General features: G+C 44.6%; 1 protein-coding gene across 1 annotated transcript in view; it reads left to right on the top strand.

Moving 5' to 3' along the window:
- The window catches only part of ehbp1 (EH domain binding protein 1), a gene marked incomplete at its 5' end in the record, with an annotated part of 133,469 nt that overhangs the window by 29,051 nt on the left and 90,764 nt on the right, over positions 1-13,654 (top strand). Inside the window, 4 exon segments of the mRNA XM_036126155.1 lie at positions 2,379-2,504; positions 4,174-4,311; positions 5,674-5,938; positions 10,448-10,694. Of these exon segments, the coding sequence (XP_035982048.1) occupies positions 2,379-2,504; positions 4,174-4,311; positions 5,674-5,938; positions 10,448-10,694 (776 nt within the window).

Raw genomic sequence — 13,654 nt, 5'->3', positions numbered from 1 at the left:
AATATGTATCTTAATGTTTCCAGAATGACTCACCACTATCTATAAATGGGACATCCACACACACACACACACACACACACACACACACACACACACACACACACACACACACACACACACACACACACACACACACACACACACACACTCCAGCAAACCTCTGGTTGTTGGCAGCTGGGATCCTCTAAATGCATGAGTTGTTATAGCCAGGGTTGAAGCTGCAGGGTTTGTTTATGATGCTTAGGTTTCCTGCCCCGTCCTTCCATACATACATGCTTGGGATTCACGGTATGGTCTAATATCTGGGCCTTGCTGCTTCCTGCTTTGCTTAATCCAACTCCTCAGAGCAGCACTTCTTCACGTTAAGCTTCATGCATTCTTCCTTTCTTTTCGATTTTCCCTCCTCGTCTCATCTGTATGTATATGCATTGAGTGCCTACAGCGACGCTCCACTAGCACGCATCTCTGAATCAAAGGCCAAGCTACCACAGCTCCATGCAACCATATTCCTCCTTGGATCCTACCTACGGACCAAGCCAGCAAACCTTTCGAGCATTAATAATAACACGAGGCTAACCGGAGCGTACTCTGGAAGCCGTGTGCTCTCTCTTTGCCGTTTTTATGCAGAGTGTAAATATTTGGCCCCCGATGTCTGTGCTTGGATTTGTTGCTGTTTTACTTGTTGCTGTTATTTTATCAAGTAAACCTGCCTGCATGTATTTTTAAAGCAGATTAGTAGAATAACAACCAGACAAAGACATAGCCTCTTATTGAATGGGATTCTCATTTTACGATTAGATTCTGATCCTTATCCCCTCATTATCAATTCTATAGGCATATTTAGAGGTAAAATACACTCCTTAAGGCAGCTGTCTCTCTTTTTTTGCTCTTCAACTCGTCGTTGGGCTGCAGTGTGTCCGTAGCACACATACGTTGACTCTTGAGATGGCATCCCAAGATGATCTCAAAACAGGATCAATTTAAATTGGGGACCATCTGATCAGGATTTTTGGTCCATCTGGAGTCATTTAAAAACTGCTTATTTCAACATGCCTTAAATCTGATAGCCAACACCAAAAGGGTCAAGACATCCCTAATTAAAATAACCTTAAATGGTAAATGGCTTGTACTTGTACAGCGCTTTAATGAGTCCAATGACCCCAAAGCACTTTACACTTCAGGCAGTCATTCACACGCAGACGGTGATGAGTTGTTAGTAGCCACAGCGGCCCTGGAGCAGACTGACTGAAGCGAGCCTGTCGGCGCCACCGGGCCCCCTGACCACCGCCAGCAGGCAATGCTGGGGGAGTGTCTTGCCCAAGGGCACAACGACTGAGACGGTCAGAGCAGGGGATCGAACCTGGAACCTGCTGGTTACAGCTCTCATTGTTGAGGTTAGCAATGAGAGCTGTCAGAAAGACTGAATTAGACAGTGCCTTGCTGCTTCATGGTCCTTTGTTACTGAGATTAAGTGAGGTTGACAAGAGCTTATATAAACTCCTCGTGTATGAAAGATTGTTTAAGTCAACAAGCCTGTGCAAATTCTCAGTTATCCGGGTCATTGCAACAGCAAACGGGCTTAAATCGGAGGCAACCAGACTTTTGCTCAATGATTGACACCAATCTAGGAGTCTTTGTTGCACTTCCATGCAGTGATTGTTTAAGACGTGTGTTGATGAAGGCGTGCTTTTTATTCAATCCATAAGCTCTTTTCTGTTTCCAGTTCTCCGCTTTTAGAACACCTTGCATTTTGCACCAATGCCCTGTAGTATCCCCCCCCTCCCCATTTTATATAACCGTGCTAATGCTAATATATAACCATGCTAATTATACAGCTTGAGTCGTGCTATTGAATTCCCCGTAATTTAGGGCAGCGGTCCCCAACTCTGGTCTTCAAGTACCTCTGTTCTGCATTTAGGTGTCTCCTTGTTGCCACACGCCTGACTTAAATGAATGGATGATTAAGAGGCTTCTGCAGCACTTGATAGGATGCAGTGGAGGTCATGCCGTCATTTGAATCAGGTGAGCTGGAACAGAGACGTGCAGGACAGGGGTACTTGGAACCACAGATTTAGGGTATAAACTCTTGATGATGTTTAGTCCCTGCATTAAAACAGATGTTTTTAGTTTCCTCTTCGTCTTCCACCTCAGTGTTTTAGGGTTCCAGTTAGTGTAGGATTTGCAGCAATGCAACAAACAAAAAGCAATAGTTGTTTTTCTTCTCTTTTTGACCTCTCTTTGTTTGCATATATTTCTGTGTAAATAACACGAGTTTGTGCTTGATTGTGAGTGAATATTATGCATAAGGATCTGTTATCATGCATTGTTCACTTTGATTCTTCCTCCCTCCCTTCCTGTATTGGGCCTTTCGTTTGCAGAGATAGTAAACCAGCTGAATGCCCTCAGCTGCTTACATGGGGATGATGATGATGATGATGATGGTGGTGGTGGTATTCCCAAGCGAACACGCAAAGCAACAGCTAAGCCTGCTGCTTCCTCCCAAGGTCTTTTTTCACCTTTCTTTCTCCCCAACTCATCTTCTGTTCTTTTCTTTCACCGTGACTTGTGAACTCCGTAAACCTCTACCCAGCCATCACACCTTTTTATTTCTATGGTGCTGTCTAATTTTTATTGCACAGTTGAATTTGGTCATTTTTCTTTCAGCTTTCAGCCCATTTTGGTTGCTTTTCTGTTTGGTTCCACCTCCCCGATCCCCCCCGCCCCCTTGATCCTCGTTGTCATTGGTATTGTGATCGTTTTGTGGTCATGTGATAATAAAGTAAATTTTGCCTCATTTGTTGTCCTGTACATGGTGTTAAAACATCAGTAAGCATCAGTTGGTGTTTGTTGTTGTTCCTGTTGCTTTTGACATTGTGACCCTACTCTTCCTTTTACTGCATTTGGAAGTGAACCAGTGTACGTTTATTGGGTGCTGGTTATTTCATTCCTTCACAATTTTATTCCCTTCTACACTTTTTCAACCACTCTTTTGTAAAAGACATTTTAACGTAAACTTCTACTAGGTCCTAGTAGACGTTTACGTTACGTCCTAGTAACTAGGAGGAGGAGGTTGTTTACAGCTACTTTAGTTTGATCAAGAACCCTAACCTGTCAAACCTCAACTCTTAACTCCCCCAGCAGGAGTCAGAACCAGAAAGATTAAAAACGGGGCGTAATATTTGTTTCAGAAAATAATGTATAAAGGATAAATTATGCCTAAGATTCTAGCTTTTTACAAATATTTGCATAATTCATAAAAAGTGCTCAACTACCTAGAGGAATACGAATTGGCAAAATAAATTGGTGAAGGGGCATATTGACCCTGAGCCGGATATAACATGCTTAATCCCTTTTACTTCAATGTGAGTAGCTCAGTCTCAAAAAGAACAGCTGTGTTTTGCCCTATTTTTCGAAATTGAACAGAAGAAAATCTCTTCCCACGATCTTTGTGCCCTTTGCTAGGAGCTTGTGAAAAACATTGTTGGCTAATTTCGATTGTTTGCGGGGTAAATGGCCACAAAGCCGCTAGCAATCGTTAATATTTTGACGTAGCTTGCACCGACTATGGCCTGATCTAAACCAAGTATGTGACCACCAGTAAGCAAAGAGAAAAAGTCCTGCATCCCAACCACCAGCACTTCATAACGCCACACTACGTATAGCCCAAGAGGCATATAGGCTACTCATGCGCATTCAGATTTTCTCAAAGCTCTCAGCAGTGTTTCTTGGCATCTACTTCAGACACATTTACGGCCTTTTCAAACTGGCCCACACCCCATGCCGCCTGGGAACCAGCTACAATGAGTATGATTAAGACAAAGTGGACAAGCCTTTGAGATCTCCAGTAAGGATCTCCATAGCAACTCCATGCTTTCTTCAGTCTTCCACGGGACCCCTCCATACTGCATAACTTTTCCCAGAATGCCACTGTTGTACATGCACTGTCAAGTGAGGGAGCTGAGGAAAGCAGAAGTTCAGGCAGCGTTCCCCTAAAAGAGGGGGTGTGCTTATGTTTTTTTTTTCTACTCACGGTTCACTCCAAGTGCAGATTTGGGATACTTGGTGGATTTGTGTTTTAGTGCATTTTGAGGAGCTCGTTGTTACGTGTTCTCTGGCGTTTTGACTTATTTGTTTGTGTGTTTTTTTAATTATCTTTCTCTTGGAATGCAACAGAACTGATCAACAAGCTGAACTTCCTGGAAGATGAAGATCAGGACTCTGCTCCTGCCATGACTAGCAATCCCTTCGATGAGACTGACGGTGACCTTCAGTCCTATCCCCTCAACCCATTTGGTGACCCGGATGAGGAAGGTAGGTGCAGAGAATGAGATCCGCTTGAGTTTACTGCGATGCGTGAGCATTGATTGCAATAGTGACCAGTTTTTACAAAAGACGCACCAATCTGTATTTGCTGGTTCCAGTTTCGCTTTAAAAATAATATAAGAACAGGAATGTATATTTTCTAGCCTTTATGTTGTCAATGGTCATTTATTATTTGTGTTTGGAGCAGAACAGGCAATGAAAATTGGGTTTTAATTTAGTGTTTTAAATCACCCAAAATGGAGACTGCTTTGACATTTTAAGCTGTCTTTAACATCTTATATTAGCAGCTAGCATGACTAAATCAGCGGTCTTTGTGCCCTCCTTAGAGGAAGTGACCCTTGCCTTGATGCTGACATCTGAAGGCTGCCAGCATTTCTCAATCCTGCAGGTCTTATGTCAGGCTTGAAATAAAGTTCATAAAGAAACAAACAGCAGCTTTACTCCATTCAGCCTCCCTTCTATCTGCTGAAAGTCAGAAAAAAAATCACTTGTCTGGACACGTAGAAAACAGTTTCCTTTTATTTAGCTTTTTACATACTTGTGCTTCGTCCGACTTCATTTCAGACACCTCAGTGATACTGAAAATAGCTTAAATAACTTTAAGGTTTGTTCACTGAGTAGCAGCTTGTACACCAAAATGGGTGATTAGCGCTACCTGGTAGCGCCTTTGAAAGGTGCGTTCATTAATTGGAAAAAGATCTAATTGTTGGGTTTCTGACCACAAAAACTTTTCCAGAGCATCTTTTGGATGTTAAGCCATGCACGTCAGAGGATTAAAATACACAAATTATTTGTAGAACACCACAAAAAGCTTTGAGTCAGACAGCTAAACCAATATTTTTGTTTGACCACCTAATAGCCAGGTGTGCTGGCTTGTGTTTGCTTAAAAGACACACTTGAACCCATCTTCAGCGGTGTTCCCCGTCTGAGTTTGATGTGTTTGGTGGGGTAAGTTTGGCGTCCTTAACTTAAACCCTTTTATTCTTTGTTATACTTTGGACATTTGCAAGAACTGGAAATAAATTCCCCAATTTGCCAGAAAATGCTTTAACCTTTGTCTTCCACATGAGCCAATTTAGAATGTGAACACATGTAACGGAGTTAATGCATTGTCAGGCTTTGAATTTCTTAAGAGAAAGCAGAATAAATCTGTACAGATAGTAGACACTATGGGAGCGATGAAGCAGGCAGCCAAGTATGTGATGCTTAGCTAGTTCCCAAGATCGGCTGCAGTCAGATTTGTTTGTTTTCCCTCTGCTGTCTGCCTCATCACTTGGTAACAAAGCTCTTGTCAAGTCTAGTGAAAGATGTGTTGTTTATGCAGCCAGTGCTCTCATCCTTATCAAACAGAGCCCCCTCCCCAGCCGGCTGTAAGGCAGCGGGTCGATGAGGACTCCTTCTATGACCACGACGACTCCAATCCGTTCAGTGAGCCAGATGGACTGGAGACCCGGTCCCCTGCTGGGAACCCCTTTGATGATCCCGACCAGGACATGGAGCTCCAACCAGACCCAGAACCTCCCAGGCCCAAGCAGAAGAAAGGAGTGCGGCCCGTTGACATGAGCAAGTACCTGTATGCCGACACCTCTCACAATGAGGAAGATGAGCTTGACGAGTAAGACTTATTTATTTCATCACTTAATTTCCTTCTCCACTTGAAATTTTCTTAAAACCTTGGCATATTTAAAATTCTGAACCACTTCAATCAGAAAGCCATTAAGATGAAATGGCATAATTTTCTGTTATAGTTATTTAAAATGTACTTCCTGCATCCTGATGATATGGTTGTAGTTGAAATAAGGAGTATGCATTACCAACACTGGGAGAGGCTCTTGGATAACTAGCTTATTTACAAGTGGCATGCCAAGCTCCATAAGAGACCTCTATTAAAGTCGTACTTGTAGCCATGGCACAGACCCCCCCCCCCCCTTTTAAAAAAAAAGGCAGGGTAAAGTGACGAAGCAGGCCTTTCAGCAGGAACAAGGCCTCTGTTGTTTCATTGCATTCTTCAACCTTGTCTCGCTTTTTCATTCCCTCCCTGGCCTCCATCCCACCCATCAACATGGACTTGCATTATACTTTCACTCCTCACCATTGTCCTTAACTTTTTTTCTGAGATGCTGCTATTTTATTTCACCCCTCGTCTTTTGTCTTTTCTATATCAGATGAGTTCATCAGTCCTCATTAGAATAAAAAGCCTAAATTGCGTACTTTAAGCAGATGAATGTCCAATAAAATACACGCTGTTCAAAAAGTTAAAGGAACACTTTGAAAACACATCAGATCTCTATAGGACAATAATCCTGCTGGATCTCCACACTGATCTGAAATGGGTAAGGTGTTGGGAATAAATTGATGCCACATTACTTGATGAAAATGATCAGCCCAGCAACTCAACATGGTACTACGTAGTTAGTATGGCCTCCACATGCTTGAATGCATGGCTGACAGCATTGGAGTGCATCAGAGTGAACCTGCCCTTATTTGTGTAAAGATCATAGTGCCAGAGCTGAATCTGCCAATCCTGGAGTTCTGTGGCAAATGCCAGTGGAGCTCCATGGTGGCGGGCAGTGACCACTAGAGGAGCTCTAGCCCCCCTCATCAAGTCTGTTTCTAATGGTGCGGTCTGAGACATTCATACCAGTGGCCCATTGCTGGTCACATTGTAGGGCTCTGGCAGAACTCATCCTGTACCTCTTTGCACAAAGGAGCAGATATCAGTTCTGCCGATGGGTTAAGGACTTCCAACGGCCCAGTCCAGCTCTCCTGATGTTACTGTCTCCTGGAATCTCCTCAATGCTCTAGAGACCATGCTGGGAGACGGTAAACCCTCTGTCAATGACGCGTATCGATGCGCCATCCTGGTGGAGTTGAACTACCTGTTCAACCTCTGCAGGGTTCAGCTATCGCCTCATGCTACCAGTAGAGACTCTGACCCTAATCAGATGCTAAACTACTGACAAGCAGTTATAAAAACGAGAAGGTCAAAATATCACTCCTGATTTTGGGAGTTGTCGTCCATTCATTGTAGTCCATTCAGTGCCTATTGTTAATGTCAACAGCGCTGATAATGGTGACGCTGACCAACAACCCCCTCTGCTACTGAACAGACCCCATCAATGAACCAGAGGTTTAATGACTTGATATTAAACTCTGATTTAAAAAGAGCTCCTTTCTTTTATTTGAGCAGCGTATTTATTCTCAGAATCCTAACATCGACATTTCAGTCAAAATTAAACATGTACCTAGTCACTAAAAGGATCGCTTGTGTTTTGCCGTGTTTCGGTAGTTGCGTTTACGTCTTTGAAAAGTGATTATGATTAGATAACAGTCTAGGTCTCAGACAGACGGGCTTGCTTGGGTTTAACGCTTTAATGTTATAACTATTAGAAAATGATCGCTCACCCCAAAGAGCGTTGTTTTGCAATAATTTTAGAATAAAACATTATTTTATCTCAGTCTAATGTCATGAAGGAGTGACATATGGGCACCAAGGTCCAATCCTGGAGCATCCATAAAGCTACAATACAATAAACACATGATAATTATGCTATATAGTAGGTTTCAAGTGCTTAAAGTTGACGCACCATCTCTTTTTGACATTCTGCTCTCTATTGAGTTTTACAAGTAGAACAACCTGATATTAGCTGGTTAGTTAAGCTAGCTGCTCAGCCACAGCTTTCAGTCTATGTATCTGCTGCTCAGAGCTTGCCAGCTGTAGTTTTAAAACAGCATTACCCCAATAAGAGAGGCGGGTTACACTCTTGTAGGCTTAACGCCACAACTCTTTGTTTTTCACCTCTGGAAATGTTTCTGAAGTGCCACATTTGTCTTTTAAGTCAGGGAAAGGAGACGAGCATTGTACCGCGTCCTACGGGGGAGGGACACGCTACAGGAAGATCTGGTCCGTCCAGCATTTACCTTTCAGAGGACAGAACATTATTCAGACCATGACTTTTGAACACTCTTGGTATAACTGGACAGTGGGACTTGGCCCATGCCTAATAACAAGCTTGGCAAAGGTACGGGGCCGTCTGACGGCTCCCCAGCTCAGTCTCAGGTCTTTCAGCAATTTCCTTTCCTTCTGTGGTCCTGCTCAGCGAGATGTTCGCGAGATAGTCCATGACCTTTCCAGAAGAGTGTCCGTGCGTGAACTGTAAACGCCGACCTCTCGGCTGTGGCTGTGTAGAGCAAAGCTGTCAGACAGATAGCTTTATTTTTTTTAGCTCCTCTCAGCTGTCAAAATACAGACAGTTTATTGACTGCAACGTCTCTTTTCCTCTTGCTTCTACATCAAGGAGGGTTTTCTGCAGAATGGAGAGTTCAGGAAGGGCACACATTGTTTTGACTGAAGCCCTTTCACTTGTCTTTTAGTTTGTATCGGCTGGTTAAGGCCTGACTGCCTCTCTTTACGCTTCTCGCTGTTTATCGTCTTGCTTTTTCACTGACACTGAGTAGCTCTAAATAGCCGCGTCTTTCCAAGACATACCTGCTCAGTCAGTTTCTCCTCTCCTACCCCCCCCCCCCCCCCCCCTCCTCCCCACCTTCCCTATCCAGTTCTCCTCTATGTTCGGGGCTGCAAATGACATGTTGAGTGAACGTCTTAAGGCCATGCCCTCGCTCTCAGTGCCGCGAGCATATTGGCAACATGTTGGTGTGTGTTTTCTTGCATGTGTGTATGTTCTCCTGTTCTTGGCCGTCTGTCAGTAGTCCACCCTGGGTAGTGAGGATATGAGGTCACTCCGCCCTGACCTCGGTGCACCTGCTTCTTCTATTAGCTTACCACTTGTGTGTGCTCCTCATTGTACGCCACTAAACCATTGTTTCCGCGTAGCAACGTCTCTCTTTTCAGTTCGCCGCTGGGTAAATGTCTTTAAATAGTTCTGATCATCGCTTATAATTCTTCACTGAATTTGTCCGTAATTGATAAACTGACGTCTTGCCGAATTGGGACGTAATTTACACTTTACACAGCTTAGTCTTCTCTAATACTTGTATTTAAAAAATCTTTTATATTCATCTGTGTGTAAGGAACATCTTACAGAATTATTGATACGTTTTGCAATTTTACCTTTTATCACATTGCAAGCACTTATTGTGCTAAGGGTTTTTTTTATTTAATAGACCAGCACAAAAGGGGCATAATTGTGAAGGGAAAGGAGAATGATACATGGTTTTGGACATATTTGAAAAATAAATATCCAGACTGTGGCGTACATTTGGAGTTAGTCCCCCTAAGATCATACTTTGCTGTATTACCTTTTTGCAGCGATTTCATCCGCAAGTCTTTTGGGGTGACATGTCGCCTGCAGTTTTCTGCAGGTAAACCTCAGTAAGACTGGATGGGGAGCGGTCTCAGCTAGATAGTGGTCTGGGTTTGACTGGGCAACACGTGATTTGTTTGCATCTCTGCAGCTCCTCCATAGTTACTCAGAGTCTGGGATGTTTCTCTGATGGTCTCCTTGCCTCCTGGGGACAGTTTAGATGGACAGCCATACCTTTAGAGGGTTTCAGTTGTGCTATAATGTTTCACATGATGGATTCAACGGTGCTCAGTTACAGTTTTAAAGCTTAGGGTATTATTTCACTCTTCTCTAAACTTCAAATCAAATCAGTTTGTTTATATAGCTTCAGTTTACAACACACGTCATCTCAAGGCACTTTTCAGAGTCAATTCAATCAAATCATCCAGACAGGTTGGTCAAAACATTTCCTGTCCAAGTAAGCCGAGCAGACTGCATAAAGTCATTGGCTTGCTGCAATCACTCCTCCAGGGAGAACATGTAGTTTACGATTACATGGACAAAAGTAATTAAAGTAAAGTAAGTAAAGACAAAGTTGTGCATTTAAAACAAACGTCGGCGGCCTTCACAGAACAGCTGCAGTTATATGCAGCTTAGATTAGACGCTGAGGCATCGTTCAGGGGGCAGTAAATGATGCATTTCTTCGATTCTTTTGTCTCTCCTTTAAATGGGGAGACATAAAATCTGTATTAGTTTGGTGAGACTTGGCAAACTTTTGCACTTTGCAGATGTTACCCCAAATGTTGTATTTTTATCTGTTTGAAACAGCAAGGCTCTAATTGCTTTTATCACCCTGACCTCTGGCATCTTTCACTTTCAGATCCAATCCATTTTATGAGCCGAGGACATCCAGCCCGACGGGGCCACCTGCCGGCAGCGCCTCTCCTGATGTTGGCAGTAACCAGAAGAGGAGGGCCCCTCCGCCCCCCGGTACCAGCAGAGGCCCGGGCCCCAGTCCACCTACCTCCAAACCCAGCTCTGGCCCAGATGGGGAGAGAGCCCAGCCTGCCGGGCCCAGCCCACTGGCAGCGGTCATAGGGAGAGAGCTGGCCTCCTCTTCCCCAAAGGTGAGTGACTCCAAGAAACCTGAGTTGGTTCAATGACAGTTCACAGATCCTTCAAACACCAAAAGAAAAAGAGACTGTAATAAATGCTGAATAGGAAAAGGCCTAAACTGAAAGATCACAATGTTACAGTAAGTTTCCCGGAGCAGCATGGCGCCTCCATAGGCTGTGCTTGTTAGAAATGAGCCTGGCACTATACTGGCTTTATTAGGTCTGAGCATTAGAGCAGCGGTGACCCATCACAGCCACAAACTAAACTTTGGGCTGAATCAACAGCCTAAAGGAAAAGGGCTCTGATTTTTAGACGTCTGTATTCACTAGTGTGAGCTCTCTCTCTCTAGTTTAAGCATCTAAATTGAACATTTTAGGTCTGAAGCTTTAATCCGAAGCATCTTACAGATTCTGAAATCAAACTTGGAAGATTTCTTCCCTCCCACTGTTTGTGTCACAATAGGGGGTTTTCAGCTGACGTCACGCTCACGTGACTACTCAGCGCTTCCGCCATATTGGGTGGCAGTCGTTTCGCACCGTTGTCCTGCATTGTATGACTGCATTGTACTGCCTATTACTACCGCATACTGTACTCCCTCTCTCAGCCGTGTTTTAATTTGATTAATTTCACCTTAACTTGATTTCAACCATGGTAAACCGTTGCTGTATTGTGGGCTGTAACAGCGCAACACATGATCGCCATGGGAAAAACATAGAAACAGATTAATTTTCCACCGCTTTCCTGCCTGGAGGCGCAACCACGGAGAACAACTGTTAGCGATAACAAAGAGTCGTCGGCTCGCTTGGATCGCGGCTGTAAGTCGACCGAACATAACTTTCCACAGTATCCCGATGTCAATGAGAGTGTGTTCTAAACGTTTGAAACACATAGCAGCAAGTTAAAAGTACATTACATGCGCGAGTGGTTGTTAGCACTGACGGTTAGCATGTGCCAGAGCCCGTCTGAGCACAGCTTACCTTTGAACGAGTTGCTGTGTTCCCACTGTTTGCTGGCTTTATGATCTGCAGCTCCTACCGGCGCCAATACGGTAAATACAACTTAATTTTGCACTGGTCATTGTTCTGCTTAAATAATTAAAGCCGCGAGCGGCGTCGATCGGCCTTGCAGCCAAGTGCCTTCGCGCACCGCCCGCCGCCGGCCGCCAGCCACCGCAGAAGCATGCGACACATTTGCGTCGGATTGTTTACATTTTTACCATCTTATTAAAACTCACCCGTCCACGTATGATGGCGATTTCCTTGATGTACACAACCAGATGTGAACTGGTTGTGAGCCTCTAGACCCTTGTAAGCTCTCATTTCCTCAAGAGTGTGCAGAGGGTTTTCACCGAACACCAGGTAATGCATCTGGATTACGGCTAAACAAGGCACCGTGGAGGGCATACGGGTCCATATGGTCGATCACGGAACATTTCCTCAGATATACGTCCTTATCTGGTCGCTCTAGCCCGCTGGCGTACTTATCCATTCGCGATACGATAATATGTCGACAACTAGAGATAAGGAAGTGTGCCACCCAATATGGCGGACCGGAAGTTGGCCAGTGACGTCAGTGAAAACACCCTATTGAAATAAAGATGAATGTGCCCCTTTAGCATTGTTACAATCTGACTTTTAAGGGAAAATGTGACTTTGTTTGCCTGAAAATAAAAGAACAAAATGACAAACATTACAAAATAAAAATACAATCAACCAAAAACTCATGGAGCAGAGAGAAATGCTTGTTTAAAAAGGAAAGTGCTTCAGGCTGTTTTTAAAGCACCAAGTGTCTCTGGAGCTCTCAGGTGGTCGGGGGGAAGAGGCGGGGAAGGCCCGGTCAACCGCTGTCCGTAATGAAGTGCGAGGAGGTTGGAGGCAAAGGCACGGACCCGTCTCTGCATCAGTGAGCTTGAGAGAAAGTTGAAGTTTGGCGATATTCTCAAGGTGGAAGAAACAGGTTTTAAACAGATGATTGATCTGATGATCAGACGAGAGGCGAGGGTCCGCTTTGTCTCTGTCGTCTAGAGATGGTGGAAGATGATCGGACCTGATGAGGAATGCCAGCAGTCATGTGTTCGGTGTTGGTGACGTTTAACTGGAGAAAACGCCCGTCTTCGTTTCCTCCCGGCAGGTGATGAGGGCGGTAGATGAGGACGAACAACTAACTGCATCACTGCACACGTACCGCATTGGAGGCCGACATCGTTGTGCCGTACGTCATTTGGATCGAGTGGAGGGAGACAGTATTGATGCGTAATCAAATGACTCCGTTTTTGCTGCGTTAGAGACAGACCTCATTGAAATCTGCGTAACTTAACTACTGTTAATTATTACTGTATAATGGAGACAGTGGAGGGTTTTTCCTCGGTTTATTTATAAAGCAAATCTTCTGTCTGTTGGTTGCCGTGACGTTTGCCCACAGATATCTGGCCCGGGTCTCTCAGCGTCTCCCAGTGTGGGTCGTCCCAGCCCGGACGTGTCATTACAAGTGAACGAGCCGCGCTGTGTGCGTTCGCTGGGGCGAGTCCACGTCCACCGGTCCTCACGTCACCTTTCCCCCCCCCCCACCTGCTCAGTCTCATTTTTTACCTTCATGAAGCTCGCCGGCTCCTCATTTGTATTTGTAGGTTGTCGCTCACTGAGGTGTTTTTTTTTTATGTTATGTTTATTTATTTATTTAAATTAGTTAAATCGCGGCTGGCTCTAATTAAATGGCTGATGGTCACACGCTCACGGCCGGAGTCACACCGCTGGCGGGGGGAATGATTGGCTGTGGGTGTGGAAAGGAGCGGAGGTTAAAACCGTGTGCGGGGGCGCGCGCGTAGGAGCTCAATGAACCTTTTTGCTGGTTTAAACACCAGGGGCTTAACTACAGCAGAGCGATCACAAGGGGGTGTTGACCCCCTGTGCACACACTCACACAAGCGCAGTACAGTTACTTACACATGCGGCCCTCCTCCCCCGCGCAGTTG

This window comes from Fundulus heteroclitus, chromosome 22 (assembly GCF_011125445.2).
Source record: "Fundulus heteroclitus isolate FHET01 chromosome 22, MU-UCD_Fhet_4.1, whole genome shotgun sequence".
In the NCBI taxonomy this organism is placed as follows: Eukaryota; Metazoa; Chordata; class Actinopteri; order Cyprinodontiformes; family Fundulidae; genus Fundulus; species Fundulus heteroclitus.
Note: the sequence above shows the minus strand (reverse complement) of the source record. Positions and strands in the feature narration are given on the sequence as shown.